Source organism: Stylophora pistillata, chromosome 7, assembly GCF_964205215.1.
Source record: "Stylophora pistillata chromosome 7, jaStyPist1.2, whole genome shotgun sequence".
Taxonomy (NCBI): Eukaryota; Metazoa; Cnidaria; class Anthozoa; order Scleractinia; family Pocilloporidae; genus Stylophora; species Stylophora pistillata.
In genome coordinates this window covers 26,064,906-26,085,679 of record NC_142525.1, presented here as the reverse complement: position 1 = coordinate 26,085,679, position 20,774 = coordinate 26,064,906, and the positions used below count along the sequence as shown (strand labels likewise).

General features: G+C 39.8%; 2 protein-coding genes across 2 annotated transcripts; both read right to left on the bottom strand.

Annotated features, from left to right (window-relative positions):
* Positions 1-236: 236 nt before the first annotated feature.
* On the bottom strand, positions 237-6,065 carry LOC111336613 (cholesterol 24-hydroxylase). The gene is made up of 4 exons (XM_022942742.2): positions 5,284-6,065; positions 3,763-4,096; positions 2,477-2,549; positions 237-2,136 (listed from the first exon to the last, which is right to left on the bottom strand). Exons 1-4 carry the CDS (start codon positions 5,884-5,886, stop codon positions 1,641-1,643), a joined length of 1,506 nt encoding a protein of 501 aa, XP_022798477.2. The 5' UTR covers positions 5,887-6,065; the 3' UTR covers positions 237-1,640.
* A 660-nt stretch (positions 6,066-6,725) lies between these two features.
* LOC111336369 (beta-1,4-N-acetylgalactosaminyltransferase 3) lies at positions 6,726-15,511 on the bottom strand. The gene is made up of 4 exons (XM_088727143.1): positions 14,160-15,511; positions 12,242-12,761; positions 11,089-11,233; positions 6,726-8,102 (listed from the first exon to the last, which is right to left on the bottom strand). Exons 1-4 carry the CDS (start codon positions 15,245-15,247, stop codon positions 7,951-7,953), a joined length of 1,905 nt encoding a protein of 634 aa, XP_088583269.1. The 5' UTR covers positions 15,248-15,511; the 3' UTR covers positions 6,726-7,950.
* Between the last annotated feature and the right edge of the window lie 5,263 nt (positions 15,512-20,774).

Sequence of the window (20,774 nt, the reverse complement as noted above, 5' to 3'; positions counted from 1 at the left end):
CTAAACAATCAAACAAACAAAACAAAAGAAATTACTATTGAGTAATAGGAATTGATATTATATGATTAGAAACAGGTAATTAACAACAGAGTTTGGCTAGTAATGCAGTTACTGGTCTGCTGATATGACATTTTATGCAGACATTGTTGTCTGATTGGATAATAAAACTCACAAACTTCACGAGCTGCGTTACCGAACATTTGTCTATCGCAGAGGGGTCGTAAGGGGGGGGGGGGTCCTTCGTACTATTCATGACAATTAAATATAACAAATAACAAATCACGGTAATCCATATTCTCATTTCACGCTGCATGATAGTGAAAAAAGATCTTGCCTTTTGAAAACCTTACATAGTGAATCTCTTCCTCGTTTCATGCCAAGTGTCAGTTCCAATGTTTTTCTTCACACAATGACACCTTTTTTTTTTTAAGAAGAAAATCAAAGAACTAAACTGATTCATACCCTCATCAGTTGTCACGCAAGGTCTAAAATAAGTAGGTCACGTTAGAGAACGCATGGAGAGTTTTGCGTTGCTTTGCAGACGTAAGTCTTCGGCAAGTAAATTTTCGCGGAAAAAAACTGCGTTTTATTTTTAGTTATCACGAATAACGGAAAATAATTTCTTTGTTTCACGTATCAAGACTGGCATATCGTTCACAGTTCACGGCTTTTAACTTTTTACAATCAAGAGTCACGGCAATTGAAAATGTCATATTGTGAAGATTCGCAAGCACAAATGCGAAATAAGACCTAATAAAAAACTGGAAACAAATCTAATTCCTCACTCACACCAAAGGTTAAACATATTTTAAAGCATTTTCATTATACGCTGTCCGAAATTTTTTCTTCATAGAACCTGCTTAACTCTTTATACCCCAACATCAGTATGCATATTCTCCATACTGTACTGTTCTCATACCGCGATTTCCTAAGATGCCGCAACCTCGTTCCCAGGGCCTTATCCCTTATTTCCTTCCCCTAACCAATGGAAAAGGCCCTGGGAACGAAGTTGAGGATGCTGACGAGGAGAATTTCCTTATCAATCAAGAGTTTCTTTAGTTGTTGATCATTTTCATTATTCTTATAGCCTTAGTGTTTGATTCGGGGGTCATATTGTAAGGAGAAATTAGATGCTGGTCACTCTTAGGGGTTAAAATGTTAAACCGATGTCGAATTCAAATGTAACTCACTGAAAATACAAGTTATAACTATAGTGATTTCTTGAGACCTATAGACAAATCAGTTTTTGAGATATCTCTTACTGACATTCATTCACTTATAGCCGGTTTAACTAGTCTTGTTTTTTCCTGGTGTGAATTAGCTATCAGCAATATTGACGCTTGAGCTTCGATTCCCAGTAGGCGCCATTTTGAATAGTTTGACGTGATACGGTGAGAGCTCTCGTAGTTCGTAAGGGGTCTCGTGGGGATCTTACTAGTGACAACGTAAGCGTTCACATAATCTTGCAAGTTGGTGCACACCAAATCCTAGTTTCCAAATCGCGAATACCTGTTTCTATGTTTTTTTTTTTCACACTAACAACTCCATTCCTACTCGTGCCTACAAATTTTGACTAAGAAAAAGTTATTCATATATACGACTAAGTCAAAATTTAGGTGAAATGCTAGAGAAGGCAGCGTTCACCTAAGGGACAGCGTGCACCTCACTCCGTTCTTTGGGCTCAGCGTCATGTGTTCCATTTGTTTGAGGTCTTGACCTGGAAGAAGATTGAACTTGAATGTTTGAAGCAAACGGGCAATCAACAGCTTGGTCTCGACGTGAGCAAAATGTATGCCGATACAGGTATGACGGCCGAGAGAAAAAGGAAAATAAGCATAGTGTTCAACATTTTCCTGATTTGACGCTGAAAAGCGCTCTGGGTCGAATTCCTCTGGGTTGTCCCAGTAGTTACTATGGTGATGAAGCACATACGCGTTCACCATGATGCTCGTTCTGGCGGGAATGTGGTAGTCGCCCAGGGTCATGCTTTCATTCGCAACGCGCGTGATCGCTGGTTCTGGTGGATGCAGGCGCAGAGCCTCCTTGCTTGCCTGTTCCAGATATTTGAGCCTTGCGAGGTCTTCGTAGCGCATGGCACATCGACTGCCTAGGACTTCATCAATTTCAGCCACAATCCTATAGAAGGAAAGCGAACGTATGAAGTGAATATCAAGGACCCTGTATAATAGGCATTGTTTAGTAGTAGCCTCGTTTGAGTGTTCAAACTTAAAGGACGGGCGTTTGTAATAACGAGGCAGTTGGTGTAACACTTGATGGGAGACATTCAATCGATTCTTTCGTAACTTAACAACCCTCTCTATTCTTTAGCCAACCTTGAAATTTACCGTAATTCTCTACTTAAATAGACTTAAGTCTAAACGTAAGATATTCTTGAAAATTACTAATTTATACAAGTAAAGATTAAAATAGGATGTTTCATCAAGTAAAAGACCTGCAACTAAAACGTGTAACAAACCTTTCTTCCACCCTGGGATGAGAAGTTATCGCCGCAAGAAGAAACGTTAAATGATTCGAGACGGTCTCCTCACCTGAAAAATAATTTGAATCATGCGAGATTCAATGCATTTGAAAAAAATGTTTTGTGTGTAGCAGTGATGCCAGTACAGTCCAGCCAACGGTCAGGCGCTCAAATGGGAAAAGATGAATTACACAGTTCCCCGCGCGGATTCACTCGCGTGAGGAGGTCTCCCACGCGCATAGCCTAGATCCCAGGGTCTTTCTTCTTCCTTACCAATCTCTCTCGCCCTCAGGAATGGTTACTGTGACAACGGGATGAAAAAATGGCCTTGGGAACAAGGATAACCTTTGGTGACCTTAGATATTTAATTTAGTCTGTAAGAGCTTTTGATCTATTATGAGTTTCACTGAAAGTTTGTCCTTTGGATACTCTTCAACCAAACTTCTTGGGCCTCCTGTAGTGGAAATTTGGCTCCCTGAGGTATCTTATTAAACATTCTTTGACATTATTTCATGATCTGGACTTTTAGCTTCAAAGCAGATAGAGGAAGGGTAGAAAAGAGGAATAGACAAGAACTGGTACAGGCAAGGTGAAAAGGGTCAGAGCTTAAGAGGCACTGGTGGAATAAAGTTCAATAACCCTGAATATATTTTTTGCAAATGTTAAACACTATGCAATGCACCAAACAAGAAGGTCAGGTCAACACGTTGTGGTACACAAAAATTTAAATTGTCATGTTCTGCTTTGCCCATTACCCACTTCATGAGTCTAAAGCTTAATCCTTCACACCCCAACTACAGTTTGCAATTTTTCCATTCTGTTCACAATATCTTTCCTTTGGTAATTACAGGGAGAATTTGCCTAATAATCAAGAACTTGTTGACCTCTCAAGGGCGTAGCCAGGGGGAGTCCTGGGGTGCTTGTGACCCCCCCCCCCTTGGTAGGCCTTTTGAGCAAATATCCTACAATATTCAGGTGGTGAAAATGCCATGACAATATCAAGGCCTGCCCTCTATACTCTCACTGCTCATCCCAAAACTGTAACATTAAGTAAAACATGCACGGTGTGGAGGTCGACATGACAATCTGGTGAGTAGCCTCTGTGACCCCCCCCCTTTGAAAAATCCTGGCTATGCCCCTGCCTCTTCGTCATTTTTTTTTCTCATGAACTAGATGTTTGATTCAGGGGTGAGATTTTTTAGATATTGGTTGGTTATCACTATTAAAGGTTAAAGGGTTAAGTGGTTTATGCTACAAGTGAGACTATGAGAACCCCCACTTACCACCAACTACAAATGACATGAAATGATCTACCATGTCATCCATTGTGGTGCAACTGTCTCTCTCGGGTAACAGCAGAATGTGTGACAAGAGATCGTTATGTTGATCTTCTCCTTTCATTTTTGCCTTCAATCTTTTCTCAATCACTTCCTTGGCCACACCTCTCACAAAACGTACAGCCTCTCTGCATTTAGCTTGGTAGCCAAAGGTGGAGGGCTGGAACCGCATGAAAGGCTTTCTGAAACTTTGAATGAGGCCCTCCAAAGCTATCCTGATATTGATAGGTATTGGGGTGTCAGGATTATTTGTTGAGTTCAAATCCAGGTCAAAGGCAACCTAACAAGTCAAAATAATCCTTCAGTGGTGAAATAAATGGCCACAGTTACATGGTAATAAGGATGGAACAGATGACTAAAAAAAATTTGCTCAATAAAAAAAAATTTCTCCATACTCTAAGTCCTCAAAAGCAGTTTTAGACACTTGGATGATAAAAAATGGTTGATAGGTGATCCAAAAATGCAATTATAATCCACATTTTTCGAAAAAAAGCATGACCTGTAAACGACACTTATTATTAAAATAATTCATCCTTAATGATTGCTTTTCTGCTTTATCTGGGAAAACTCCCCTGCAGGGGTTTATGAGACAAACCCAATCTATTCATGTCCCATTTTTAATCCAGTTACAGATCAATAATTTACTCTTATAAAAGGTAAAGTCTGTTTACGAGCCCAGTGGCCCATTAGGCCAGTGCTTCACTCTGGTTTCTGTAGCATGAAGCGACTAGGGGTATTTCTACTCCCCCCTGGATGGGATGCCAGTCCATCACAGGGTTACCCCCAGCATTAAATTACTGGTACCCATTTATACACCTGGGTGAAGAGAGGCACTGTGAGAGTACAGTGTCTTGCCTAAGAACACAACACAATGTCCTGGCTGGGGCACGAACCCGGACCACTCGATCCGGAGTCGAGCGCACTTACCATGAGGCCACCGCACCTCCACAATTTACTCTTATAGCATTCCATATTTAAAACTTCAGCTAAAAAAAAAGCTGGGAGCTTATTGGAAAGACAGTGCTTAATTGAGAGGGCTATTAATTAAGAAACTATTAACCTGGCAGTGCACTGATCCCAAAGTAGTTTTAAAAGTTATAAATAGGATAGCAACAGAAACAGGCTTTCTTTGTATCCCAACCATACAAGGAAGTGAGGTCCAGGACAGAGAGGGGCACCTAGCCTGTTTGACAAAATGGCTGAGGGGGGTGCTTACTAAAGCATGGGCACTTGTTCAAGAATATATTGTAATCATCATTTGGTTTCTCCGCCTTCACGAAATAAAATCAATTCACTCATCATGCATTCAATTTTTAAAAAAACCACTCTTAAAATAATAACCTTTTCACTGCCAGGTGTGATGAAAGAGGAATTCCTCCCTACACCCCAATTTGAGGGTGACTATAAAAAGGAAAAGACCGGGAAGGGCGGGTTTAGTGGCTGGGATGGCTAAAAATTTCAAAATACCTTTGCTATCACGTCTAAGTTTATCCTAACAAGTTCCTCAGCCATGGAAACTTCCGCTTTTCCATCAGCAAGGGTCTCTAATCTTTGTAAGAAAGAGTCGCATGTCATATTAAAACTTTCCATCATCCCCACTATACTCGGACGGTAAAACCCTGGATCCAATGTGGCCCTCTTCCAGTGCCACTCCTCTTCGGAAACTTCGGAAAGAAGTCCTTGTCCAAGCATTCTCTCGCCAAAAAGCAAGGCGAGATGGCTGTATCCGAACTTGTCCTTTGGGAGATTTTTCGTAATTAAGACTTCCTTTACAAGCTGAGCGTCTGTTATAATAACAACTGGACGATGGAAAAACCAAAACACGAACATTGGGGAGTGTTGCAAGGCAAGCTCCGCCCAAATCTGGTGGATCGTTAAGTTGAGTTTGGTTCTCTTTTCGTAGACTAACGCCATGTTACCGGTGAGGAAGCCATTTCTTTTGGGTCCGGGTAAATGGTCGTACTTCGCGTGTACAAGGAGCAAGTAGATTACCAACCCGACGAAAATGGTGATAGCTACCAATATACTGACTGATATTGTCCACAATAAAATTGAAACTATGGAAATCATATTGAAATAAAGCGGCCAAATCTTGTAAACTTTCGTGAAGGAAACGTATTAATTTCTCTCTGTAACCAAGGTCCTAGGGACGAGATTGCATCCTTAATTTTTACGTCACGCAACGTGCCATCTATTTCATTGTGCGACTGCCGCACTATCAAAATTTCGGATGATGGTTCGTGGGGCGGGGGATTAGGGGAGTTGGGGTAGTCCTTTATTCTTAAATGACCACAGGCGACCCAGGCTCTGTCACAGGCTCTTTCCCCGTGGATTATTATGGAGTTTGTAGAGTGGTTTAGTTGGACTTGCAATTGAGCTCCATAAATATAAAGCTGTGTGAAATAGTAAAAGAAATAGCCTTACCTTCATACAGAGTAGTCTGTGCTATTCTGGTCGCGATTTGAGGCCATTTTGCTGTTTCAGCTCAACGTCCGAGCCCTACCAAGTAAAAGACCCGTATCTTGTGCACGGTGACTCGGTGGCGATTAGGGCATCAAGCTAAAACACATCAAAACCGCCACAAATCGCGAGGAGAACAACACAGACTACTCTCTATGAAGATAAGACTTTATTTCTTTGATTGTTTCACACAACATTACATTTGCGGAGCTCAAAAGCAAGTCTAACTAAACTACTATCCAAACTCTTTAATAGTCCACCGTGAAAGAGCATGTGGCAGAGCTTGGGCTACCTGTGGTCCAACTAAACCACTAATTAATAATCCATTGTGAAAGAGCCTGCGGCAGAGCTTGGGCCACCTGTGAATTGGTGGTTGCCCATGACAGTGCCTCACATAAACCACAGGTCCAAGAAGAGGCACAGTTTGCTATCAACAGAGAAAGACTTGGTAGTAATTATAATAACACCTTTATTTAGACACGATAATGTTTAAAGCTGAACAGCTTGTGGGGTCCTGCGTAAATGCAAATAAACTCTAAATTAAATAAATTCAAATGATGATGGTTTTTGAGGAGAGGGGAAAACTGAGTACCCGGAGAAAAACCTCTCGGAGCAGACTAGAAAACCAACAAACTAAATCCACTTATGATGCTGGGTCCGGGAATCGAACCCGGGACACATTGGTGGAAGGCGAGCGCTCTAGTAGTCCTGCATAACAAAGCCTTTAGTGGTAAAGTAAAATTTTTATCAAACGTAAAAAATATATTAAATAATGAATGGAAATCCTGAATTGCTTGATTAGAGAATAAATAAGAAAAATTCCTCCTTTCTCTGAGAAAATTTTGCAATACTATACACTGATTTTACAAGTCAGTATCCACCGATCATTTTAACTAGATGTAAGCCAATTAAGGTCATCATTTTAGTGTTTAACCTTTTAGCTCCCATGGATGATCTTAGAATTTCTCCTTCCAACATCAAAACAGTATCAAGCAGAGAAGCAATGAGAAGAGAGATAAATATCGACTAGGGATTATCATTTGACCTGATACTAAATTCTTCGAACCAACAGAACTACTACTAGGACTGAAAGCTCAACTGATCCAGGATTTAGTGATGGAGATAACTTCTTCATGGGCATTGTTAACTTTAAAAGTACATCCTCGTTTTCTTACTCATTATTGTACTAATTGCAATTGAAAAATTAAATAAAATAATTTTTTGTAGCATTTTTGACAGCCAATCACAGTCAATCACAGTGCTTGGAATGGCCTTATGGTCCCAAAAGAAAAGGGTCTTCTATAATCAGATATCGCCATGCATGATTAAATATTGTTTTGTTTGTATCTGAAGTTTCCGTGTTTATAATTTAAGCATAAAAAACAACATCTAGCAAAAAGGATGGGATAGAAAAATAAATGTTTGCTGGCAAGATTTGAAGAAACTTTGGAAAATTTTATAGGAAAACAGCAAAGTTGGTTCACAAGCACAAGTTTTCTTTTAACTCATCTGTCTATAGTAATGCAACAAGATTAAATTTTACAAAGAAAAAATTATTTGAACAAGGATAGGACCACCCCTTTCATACACCTATTTTAGCCTTCCAGCAATCTGCATGCCTTGGTTTCCTAAATACATAATCAATTTAAAACGCTATTAGTTTGCCTATAGAATCTATGTATTCCACATTCCCTTGTGAGAGTGATAGTAATGGAACAACCCCGGCTGTTTGAGTCTTTCAATTTCCAGCTGCACAGAGAATACTCTGTCAATAAGATCCCAATCCTCACCACCCCACTTTGTGGTAAAATCTCTAACATTCATACCTATGTAGGAAAAAAGAAAGCACATGTGAGTATACTCTATACAGTATGCACAAAAGATATAATATTCATGGCCCATCAGGGCTTGAATTTAATTTTGGAGCACTAACCCTTCAGGTGAGTAGACATCTTTTTTACTAAGCAAATTATAAAGTTTGGTATCCAAGCTCACAAGTTACAAGATCTCAAATATTCAACATTTTGATAATAACGACTAAGACAAATTAAAGAGTGGCTGAAATTGCATGGTGACCTTAAAATCGTTGACAATTATGCACTTATTTTATTTCCCTCCCATTTACCATGATTAGTCAGGAACAGTACATCTACAGCAAATTCTCTCAAAAGAGTTTAAGTGGATTTAACAACTTGAGTATTTTAAGTACTCTTCTGAGAGTCAGGTCTAAGTGCTCTTTGTCCCAAAGTCCACCAATGTTTAAATATGTTAGAAAATTTTACTAACCATGTTGGGTTAGTCGGACACATGTTTAGTAACCAAACGTTGAAAATTACTAACCACTGGTTAACGGGTTACCGTTAATTTCAAGCCCTGCCCATGGAGGGGAAAAGGGAGACCCTGGACTCAAACTGTTGACTTAAGGTCAAATTGGGGTGAAAAACAACACGCCTTGCCCTTTCCCCAAAAAACCTACATGCACCTCTTTCCTGTATGTCTTAACACCACCATATTTTAATGCTTTCAGGCTCTCTACATCCCTTCAACCTTTAACTCCCACAAGTGACAAGAGAGAATTTCTCCTTACATTATGAGTACAGTATCAAGCAGACAAGTGATGAGCGTAAAGAAAAATATCATTTAGGGGATTATCAGTTGATCCAATACCAAATTGTGTGGTTCCAGAAAATATCCTTCCCCCCCGCCCCCCCACAGAAGATCATTGGAAATTCTGAGGGGGAGGGGGGTTCAAGGGCAGTAATTTCTGCGGGGTAGGGGGGTTTCATGGGATACTACTTTTCCAAAGAGTAACAAACCACGTACAAAACATTTAAAGCAATATATACGATCAATCTGAAGCACAAAAACATACTCACGTACGTTGTTTTGAAACAAAAGTCAGTACTCTTGGCCATTGAGATAAAGTTAACATTATAGGCTTTAATATTTCTTTTTTTCTTCGAGTTAGCTAGCGCTACAACCTCCCAAAGCTAGGAATGGAGTCAAAACGATTTGAAATGGCCGTCTCAACATGACCATTCCCATTTCTTGCTCGTCCTTCAGAAGGCCTGGCTACCTGGCTAATTTAGTAAATCGTGGCAATGTTCACAAAACCTTGTTAACATGTGTGTGCTAGTGAAGTTTTAGGTCTTTAAATAAGAATCAACCTGAAGAAAGTGACAAAATGTGTAGACAAAGGAACCCTGTAAGTTTCTGTTTTATTTACTATGGTTTGCAAAGTTGTTTAAGCGAGTGAAACGTTCTCATCGGAGTTAGCACAAAAACGTATACGCGTACACGGAACAATCGACATTTTAAATCATTTTAAATTTTGCAACCCAGATGTTTATTTATATTTTATGTAAAAACAACACAGATATGATTTACCAAAATGATGGCAAAGATGCTGAAGTATAAGCTTAAAGTGCACCTACACCCAAACAAATTTTTTTCGCTTAACGAAGTAAGCTAATTTTTTTTGTGTATTTCTGCGCAAAAATTTTTTTATTTGCTCAAATCTTCAATTTTCTATGCCCAGTCAAAATACGGAAAATCAGCCGCCATCTTGCCCCACGACCGAGTTTAAAGAGGAATGGCTCTAGTGGGTAATGTGACGTCAAATCGAGAACACGAAAGTCTGCATTTCACATATTTTCACTTGTTTGGGAATGTTGTGGTCGATAATTGTCCGAAAATATGCCGACTAAGTGTGTTGTAGAAGGATGTAGCAACATGCGAAATTTGCAAGAGGGTATTGCGCTTCATACATTCTTAATACAACACACCTAGTCGGCATATTTCGGACAATATCGACAACAATCTTCCCAAACAAGTGAAAATGTGTGAGATGCAGACTTTCATGTTCTCGATTTGACGTCACATTACCCGCTAGAGCCATTCTTCTTTAAACTCGGTCGTGGGGCAAGATGGCGGCCGATTTTCCGTATTTTGACTGGGCATAGAAAATTAAAGATTTGAGCAAATTAAAAAATTTTTGCACAGAAATACTCCAAAAAATAAGCGAAAAAAAAATTTGGGGTTTAGGTGCACTTTAACAAAGTGTTACATTTTTATTAACATTAATCTTAATGTTTTCAGTGTTGTAATAAAATTCTACCGCATTTACACAACCAACTTAGTATTCGCTTTCTCTTTTTATAAGTACAAAAACTACTTTGAATTTCCGATGGCGGTAAGAATTAAGTCCCCAATTAAAATTCTGGAAATTCCTGGGGGGAGGGGGGTCATCAAAGACTGCCTGGAATGGAAAATCCTGGGGGGTGGTGGGTGCAAAAAAGTCTTCCGTGGGGGGTATGAATAATTTCTGGAACCACACATTCTCCATACTTGCAACATGAGAATTGTATGATAGACAGTAAAGAGAATTACCAATGAGATCTTGGGAGTGAAAGGGTCAACTCAAAAGCCATTCAGGTATTTTGCTTCTCTTTTTTAACTAAGTGATAATCTGTTATGTGCACTGAGAGGGAAAAAAGCTCGAGGTTGTTACTTAAGTGAGCCAATGCCCATTTTAACTCATTTTAGCTCAAGTGGTTTGCCTGTGCATTAGGCTCTCTGAGCTGGGTGAAGTTGTAAAGGCCATTTCACCCAAGAACCTTGGCTCACTGATCTCAGCATCTTAAACCTAACCCCTCTACACTTGAAGATAATTATGCATCACAGTTTCTTTAAGAGTTATTTGTACACAATAAATCAAAATTTGTACTCAGTCATTTTCCCCCATTTCCTTCCTTGGTTACTTGTAAAGTGAAAGTACAGAAGGAATTCAGAGTAAAAACTCTAGGCACTCACCTTCAAATCTGTCCCAATCATTTTTGAAAACACTTAAAATTCCATAGCCATTCACCTGCCAAAAACCATAGGGATCACTTGGAAATGCTCCACAATCTAGTCTGCCCACAACAGGTGCATATGCTACCTTGCCAAATATAGTGTGCTGCACATGCAACAAAATAAAAACAAGCAATTTCTGAATGATTTCATCATTCATATTCCAAAAGTGACCAACATGGAACTTCTCGGTGTTTAGAGTATTAGTAATTTTCCGAGCCTTGGGTCACTAGCTTATGCATGATTTCAAATGTGGAGACCTACCTGGTATACAAAATTTTAATTTTTTAACACGAACCCAGAACTTTAGAACCAGACTCGATCATAACTGTATTAAACATTCAGGCTGGTACACAAGAGAGACTAGCTGTTGCTAGTCTCTTTGACAAACTGCCTAATTTGTACTGTTTCTGGCCGAAGTTGCCTCAACTCATTTTAAGACAGTGACTGTGAATATTCTTAAAGGCAAAAGAGATTGACTGCTATCTTGTTTTGGAATAACATTTTGATGCACAAACAGAATGATCCCTATATTTCCCCAACACAAAGTTAGAAAGTAACACTACCAGATGTCCCTATCTGTCCCTCAAAAGTATCAATTAGGAGAAAGGCCAATCAAGGCTTTACCCTATAGTCCTTAAGAGTGACTGTATCTAATTTCTTCCTGCAATAATTATCACTCCTGAATCACACATTAAGGTCACCAGAATAAAGAAAATGATCACCATCTGAAGGTAGCTAGCTCTTGATTCGTAAACAAATTCTCCTTGCAGTAATAGTTTGAACCAAGGGGTAACATGAGAAAGTGTAGTGTGATCGACTGGGTGAGTGTAGTCCTGAGAAGGGCTGTTGTCGATGGTGGTGACTGATGTTTCAACAACCTGCGCAGAAGTCATCATCTAAGAGTCATGTGACTCTGATGATGACTTCCGCACAGGTTGTTGAAACGTCAGTCACCGCCACTGACAACAGCCCTTCTCAGGACTACACTCACACGGAAGATCACACTACACTTTCACAAATTCTCCTTGTCAGCACCTTAAGAAATATATGAAAAACAGTATGGAGAATTTAAATACTGATGTTATCTTGTAGATGATTAAGTCCTTCTCACCTTTCTTACACTATCCAGCAGTCCAAAAGGAACATCAATATGAAGATCAAAAAGAAAGACTATGTCATCATCATTTGGTACAGCACTGACAGCCCTCTGTAACCCTAATGTCTTGTGGAATGGCCCAGTCAACTTGATCAGAGTATACCGGTTTTGAAGTGGCCACACACTAAACACTTCATCAAAATCAATGTCATCGCTTGAAAAATCCACAACAATAACATGAAAGTTGTAATCACCACTCTGATTTGACACAGCAGCAAGTTGAGAAACAAAGTGATGGACCCACATGCCCTGGTTTTTAACAGGCAGAATAAAGTATACTGTTGCATTGCTATTCCACTCTACTCCTTCAGGGAAACAAAGCTCCTCTTTCTCAAGAGGAAGATACACATATTCAGAGAGACGGAAGCTTTCACCTGATCCACTGACACCCAATTCAAGCTCAAGCAGGAAACGACTTCCCAGCTTAGGATCAGGATTCTGTTCAACGTTGAGGATTCTTTGTAAATAGTACTTCCTGTCAGGAAAGAAGGCAATAAAGTTAATAAGGAATTCATGTTTGTAGGGTAATTTTCTAGGCATAGTGGTAATAAACTACTGACCAGTTAACTCAATCCTAAGCTTCGACCCCTAATAAAGTAACCAAGTAGACACCCTAGTACTTAAATTCAAGGTAGAAGGCAGTTAAGGAATACAAGAGATCTAGATAATTGACATTGGGTTTTCATTCAAAATGGAACACCTTGAAGAGCTGTGATGGGTGCAAGCCCAGTTTAAAAAGTTCAACATTGACTCAGTAAGGCAGTTTAAGAATAAAAAGGAACTAACAAAGTGAAGTTGGGTTTGATTCACAACCAAACATCTTGGAGAGCTGTCACAGATGCAAGCTTTGTAAAAAAAATTCGACATCAATCATCTCAGTCATACAGTATGTGAAATCTAAGAGAGCTGTTTATAAGTATCGCATTAAACTGTGTGTGACATAAGTTACTTTTTAGTTCTTTTGTGTTAAGGCAAAGAGAGCAACCAATGACACAAAAGACTGCTGCAGGAGTCTCTTTCTCTCACATCCATTCCAACAATGAAAGAGCAGTAGCAGACCAATTTTAAGAAATGTAATAAACAAGTTTTCAAACCTCAGCAGAGCCAGATGGGTTTATCCAACTCCAATTATTGATTACGTGAAAATAACATAATAGTATTGGAATTAGCATTTTCCATACCTGAAAACTGTACCTAATTGCAAGGACGTGGAAGTATGCTCTAGCTCGACAAATTGGAATTTAAATTGCGGTTCCTTATAAAACGTTTAATTATTAAAATAATCATTTCTCACAGTGTAAACAAAGCCACGCGGTCCTAATAAAGAAAAAAAATGAAGCCTGTGAGTATTCACGCCAAAAACAAATTTCACGCCTGAATTTTTTTAAAGCTGAATAGAAAAATTGGCCTACGATAATTTGCATCATTGGAATCAAATCTACTTTAAAGGCGACCGCAAAATTTCCATATGATTAACTTCAATGACATTTCTTTTGTACTACTGTAATTAACCCGCAGAATTCGAGTACCCTTCATACTTCCAATACGTTCTGGCATGAAAGAAGTTTCGGAAGTTTCCATATTGTTCGCACTTTCCCTCCTCCAAATATGGATGTAATTCTTCTTCTAACTCCAATCATTTCTATTTACGTTTTAAAAACCGTAATTTACGCCTCTTAGGAGGCCCTCGTTGTTTTAAACGAGTCAACAAGAGCAACAAAGAATATGAAATCGAAGCGAGAAATGCAAACGCATCCCAACCAAGCCATCGGGAGCAACTTCAGAATACCCGTTTAGACGCTATTCTTATTTAATGACACGTAAATAACTGGCCGGGTATTCTGAAGTTTAGCCAGCCATCGATCACACTTACCGATGAAACTTCCGTAAACTGTTCATAAATTCCCCAACAATTTTGCCAACAGTTACATTATTAACTATTTTATTTCCCGCCGACCACGGCACTCGCGCTTGATGAAGAAAGGTGTTATCGACCGGGTATATCAACGAATCGTGCACCAAGTTAACACCTTCGTAACGAGAAAGGTTTCTTTCGATAATGTAACTCGGTTTGTAAGAACACGACTTTAAAACTCCTTTGACCTCACTGCGATTAATGAAAGGAAGGGACGTGTAATTAAACTGGCTCTTTAGATCCAACCCTTTAAAAATTCTTTGCTTAACGTGACTTGGACTCCTCTGAAGTTCCTCGTGGTCTTGGCCCTTAATATTGAAGTCACGGAAGCTTTCGTTTCTCCTTTTTTCGTCCAAATACCCACTCAGATATTCTCCTGTTATAGCTTCGAGTTTTATAGACCCCGGTTTTCTCCAGTTAACTTGAATCCTGCCATCACCGTTACCTTGTTTATGAAGTGCTTCCACGAAATATCTTCGATTCGCCTCAAGGCGAATGTTTCGAGACTGTTGATTGGCATATTTGGAGAAATCGCTTTCCCCTGTCCAAGCGCTTTGTGTAGGAGAAAAAACACTTGCTATCAAGCGAAGATTGCGTGGATTTTGGTCCAAACTAAGCCACAGCTCCGAAGTATCATCGGATGAAATTGCAAAAGTGTATAAGCCCGAAACCTTAGGTTCGATGAAACCAAAAATTCTTTGCGCATAAGCATCTACATTCCGCACAGTTTGAAAACTCTCGATTAATAGTCGTTCGTGAGGATAGCGAGGAAAGAGAGGCGTTTCGCGAAGAATATCGACGCTATTCCCACATAAATCATTCCATATGTGCAAGTTTAACACTCCAGACATTTTGGATGAATTGAACGAAGTATTACCGAAAGAAATTGGCTCCGTGTAAACGATCACGGGCACAATTGCAATTGGTGTTTGCGTTTGGGGGTTTCTAGAGCGTGACCATATGAATGAGAAAAATCCAATGAACACCAGGCACACGTAGATAGGCACTAAAACACAGAGTCCTCGTCGTAACTTTCTGAAAACCATGTTCGCTTCCCTTCGAGTCTTCACCGTCGTCAGTTGACGACAGGTTTATAGACATCTCGTTGGCTCATGCGCTGAGCAGGCTTTGCTGACAGATAAAGGGAAGTTCCCATACTATGGGTATCCATCCCCGCCAAAATTCAAACTTGTTGTTCAAACATTCAATTCGTCACTTCAAACATTCAATTCGTCATTTCAAACATTCAATTCGTCACTTTAAACATTCAATTCGTCACTTCAAATTATACCATGCCAGATATATTTTTCGTGCAACCCAGCCGAAAAAAAGTTACGCGTTACTTGACGTAACACGTAAAACAGAAAGCCGAACAATCAGACAAGGTACTAACATGAGAATATGACTCAAACAACTCTTTGCCAGTACATCAATATAGCTACAGATAATAAGAATACACGCCATAACAGATCGTCACAAGCCACTACACACAGTAACAAGGCGTAACAAGCCGTCACGAGTAGTAACTGGCCGTTACACACCGTAACAGATCGTCACAAGCCAGTACACACAGTAACAAGGCGTAACAAGCCGTCACAAGGAGTAACTGGCCGTTACACACCGTAACAGATCGTCACAAGCCAGTACACACAGTAACAAGGCGTAACAAGCCGTCACAAGGAGTAACTGGCCGTTACACACCGTGGGGGCTGAATAACTTATCGCGCGATAAGTTGTTCTATCGCGCGATACAGTGTTCTATCGCACGATAGAACACTCTATCGCGCGATAAGTTGTTCTATCGCGCGATAAGTTGTTCTATCGCGCGGTAAGTTGTTCCATCGCGCGATAAGTTGTTCTATCGCGCGATAAGTTGTTCTATCGCGCGATAAGTAGTTCTATCGCGCGATAAGTTGTTTTAAAGCGCGATAAGTTTATCTACCGCGCGATAATGTTGATTGCAAATTTTTGAATGAATGGACTTAGCAAAACTTATCACGCGATAAAGTCATGAAAATTTTTGTAGGTGGATGGCCCTTGAGAGCCACCGTAATTTTCAAAGTTTCGACATTCACTTTCGACATTCGCTTTCGACATTCACTTTCGCCATTCACATTCGACAATCACTTTCGACATTCAAAGTTTGAACATTCGAACTCGGCGTCCGTTTGGTCTGAGTACGAGAATGTGTCTCAGGCCTCTCTCGGTCTTTTTCGTGAGTTACGTTTGGCGCGGCGTGACTTACTTAGGGCCCATCATTTAATCGAAATAAAACTTAGACCGTGGTTTAAGGATGGTAATGGACCACGAGATTCTAATTATAATCATGTTACGTAAGGAAAGATATGTTTAATTTAAATTAATTGAAGATTTTGAGTCAAATCAAAGTCAAATTTTGAGTCAAATTGAATTTTGACGGGGATGGATACCCATAGTTCCCGGCCTGGTCTCATTAATCATTAGGGAATTTAATAATAATAATAATAATAATAATAATTTTATTTATATAGCGCTAAAATCCAATAATTGTCCAAAGCGCTACCTAATTATTTTTAAGCAAACCACGACGGCGACGGCAACGAGAACGTGGAAAAACAATAGATCTAATTGGCAGAACAATAGCTCAGCACGTGCGTTTTCAAACTTTGTACATTTCTTGGCCGTCCTTTGCAAAACAGCAACATGAAATCCCAAAAATTTGCGTCGTCTGCGAACCAAAACCGCGGGGCAAATTATTTTAATTTACATTTGGAACTCAACGCTACTTTTATGCGTTATGTTGAGTTTGAGGTCTGGCGCCCAATGAGACGGTGAATACATGCAGCCATTTTGGAAATTCTAACTAAAAGTAGAAACTCATATTTTAATCGACGTCTTCCGCGGCGTTGCCGTCGTGTCTGCTAAGTTCCCTCTTACTTACAAGAGATAAAATCTCCGACCTATTATGCTCACGAATTAAAGAATAAAAATAATATCTAGTTCGGAGAAAGAAAAGCAGTTTTCCAGGGAGTGAATGGAAAACCAGAGATGGCTTTCGTGCCGGACACAACGCGCTTAGGTCAACGGTGTTGCCAGTGGTCGAAATGAAAATACCTTAATATGTCTTATATGCAACATATTTAGAAGCATTTCATTTCCTAACACATTTTCTTGCTGCGATTTCGCATAAAAAGAAAAAAGAATGCACAAGCACTTCTAGTATGATTTTGGAAATCATAAGTCACACATAATCATAATGACGCAAAATGTCCCCCCCTGGGATGGGTGGGTTGGGATTGGTTCAGGCGGGTGAACCTAGTAGGGGACTACGTGTCCTATTGTTCTCTCGCCTGCACACGTACTGTATAAATCTTTAAATACAAAATACAAAATAAGAAATTGCTTCTAGAAATTTTTCTCTTGGCTACTGAAATCAGCAGAGATAGATATTTCTATGGGGGAAGGAAAAGCAATTTTTTTTTCCAGTAATTTAAGGGACTTTTCCCTCGGGAAGTTTCTTCGCTGGGATGAAAATTATTGTCAGAGGTTAAATAAACAAACTATTATTCAATAACTCTCACATTCAGTTCGGCACATGTAAAGTTCGACGTTTGAACCGGGCCTTACACTTGGTGATGATACAGTAAGTAGACCGAAAAAAAAAAAAAAAAAGAAACGTGCGCCAAACGATGACATAGTCAGCACAATTGATCGCTGTTGGCTTTTCACCCTTACATTGAAAAAAGCAAACAAACAAACAAGGAATTCCTGATATAGCAAATGGGGGCCCGTTATTACTAAAAGTAGTATTGCTACTGACAGGTCTTTATCTTCAAAACCGGTATTGAAAGACGCTAACCAATTAATCTTCATGGACTTTGTGCTTCCTATTTTTCTCTAAGACCGGATTGTCTGAAACCCGATTAAAGCTAAAGTGTGGCCAACTGCAGACAAAAATAATTAATAAATATTAATAAATATTAATAAATAATTAATCTTAATTAATGACAGTCATGGGAGTTATATTTGGAATACTGATTTTTATCCTGCCATCGAAAATTCAGCTGTATGCAACTGTTACAAGAGATCCTCGTCCCTTTCCGCTGGATGGAAAAGTTTGTTTTACAGAAGACGAAGGAAAAAGAATCATAGTTTGTCGAGGCTAAATTTTGTTTTAAATGGGTCCATTCCCAGCTTTTTCCATTTCAGTGTTTATTATTTTACAGGAGATGACAAAACGCGGAGCCCTACTCCATGGAGTGCCCTATGGAAATGGAGTACCCCTAAAAAATCATGTATTAGTTAAATAAAATACTTTACAAACATAGTAAATCGTATAGATGTACAAATCTTAATACATTTCGAGCTTACGAGCTCTCCGATTGTCACAGTTCGATACAGTGTAGTTTCTTGGGGGGCAGGGGCTCTCAGTCTTACTGGTTCCTCCATTTTGGTTTTACCGCTGTGTAATGAGTCCTTCGACCGGAAGACAAAAAAAACTCCATATAATGAACAAAACCCACTGTTTCGAGTTTTGCACGAGGTAAAATATTTAAGATAGCATTTTCCAAATCAACCGCCCCAGTCAGATGTGTTTGCTGACCCATCAGTGTTTTTTGTTGTTGTTGTTTCTTTACATATCTCAATTTTATTACGCTACAAATAGATGGGTGAAGAGAAAGTCAGTTTAAATGCATGAGTTACTTAAGTCCTAGTTTTTATCCTCTTCGCTTCACACAATTAAGAAACACTTTAGGCCTTGTGTTGATAGATTAAACGTCACACCTCTTACCGTGAGACACCCCTGCATAAACATGTATTTTTGAAAGACGTAAAACCCGTAGCCTGCGTCGCAGACAGTCTAAACCGCCGGTATAGACGGACTATACTGGGGATTGTGGAGTTTAAGCAAATCACTACGGCTGGCGCTGCTACGGCTATCGTGGTTGACGAGGCTTGGGGAGAGTGCGTCGCCGTAGCCCGCCAAAATTCAACTTAAGCAACGCGAACTACAAAACTAGTACGGCTGAGAAGTTTAAAATCAATTATTTAAGCGTCTTCGCGGTAGTTTTTGCACGTCTAAAAAATCAAAATGACTTCGTTCAAAGGGACGAGGGATTCCAACGTTTGGAAAAAAAAAATTGTAAGCGATCCTGTGCACAGTGAATGAATGAATTAAAATATTTAAGCTTACGTGTTGTAAAATTGCCAGTTTGGAGCTTATAAACACCAAAGCAAAGTTTCTACACGGTCCCTCATAACCCTCGTCATTCCTCGGCTTCAGCTATTTATATTTCAAGTAGTCTTTGAGGTTTGAAAAGGAAAAGTTAGACTTTCTACTTACACATTTCTCCTTGCGTTCGCTGCGTTCTCCATGTGCACACTGCCTCAATCCTTCGACAAACCCGGCTGCAAAAATAAAGGCAGATTCAGTCGGTAAGGGACAGCAAGCTTCATAAATATTTCCGATAAACTATTTTTAAAGATGTTAAGTGTATTTCAATAGTTAAAATTGCTCAGGAGAATGTATAAAGCGAAGAAAGAAGCGAGATAAGTTCACGTACCTCGGACTACGCCGAAACCTTCCCACTCGCGTAGAACGATTTCCCGCTACGGCTGGATGGGAACCACTGACATGCGCAATGACTCGTTTCTGGACAATTTTACTTCCGGTAGCCGTAGCAGCGCCAACCGTAGTGATTTGCTTAAACTCCCTTGTGTGACACGTCCGGCTGCAACGCAAGCTAAAAATCCGCTGCCGATTGAAGTACGTTCGTACTTTTGGCCTCTTGAAGATCATAAGATGAAGATAGTAATCGTTCCATTAAAGAACGCTTTCACAGATTACACTTAAATAAGCCTTCCGTTTGAAGTGGCCAGCAGTTTAACAATTTACCATCTTTATAAAGTATTTTTTATCTGACCAATACATGACTTTTGGGGGTACTCCATTTAGGTACTCCTTAGGGTACTCCATGGAGTAGGGCTCCGTGTTTTGTCATCTCCCGTTCGCGATGGGTTACGAACGAACGTACGTTGTCGAACTCTTCAAATCGCCAAAATTCGTCGACTTCAGTCATAGAATTCATGACAAAATGCAAGGATTTGTCATTGGAGCTGAGAGCTGGTTCCTGGGAGACAGACATATGCTGTTTACCAGGCGCGAGATCTGTGTATGGGAGCTGTACCAGAGGTCTTGAGTAGGTCCATCGATTAAGAACGCGTGTTTCGCCAATCAGATTAAAAGATGAGGAATGCAGCCCACCCAGATGCTTCGAAAAAAGATAATGTCGCACTTAGTCAAGTGCTCTTGCTTCGAAGGAGACTTCTTCATCCAAAAGAAAACCGAACGGGTTTTGACATGAGCGGTGATCGAACTTGTCTACAATTTTCATTAAGTGATCTAAATTGCGACGCGACTAACTCTGAGATTGAAACTTACACTCTTGTCAAAACAACAAGAAAAGAAATTGTTTTAGGGACTGGTCCTTATCAATCGCCTGTGGGAGGGGGGGATCGGAGGACTTTGGTTGTGTTACGATAAAGTTTTTTCTAATCTCCCCCCCCCTCCCCTTATGGCTTTGAAATGATCTT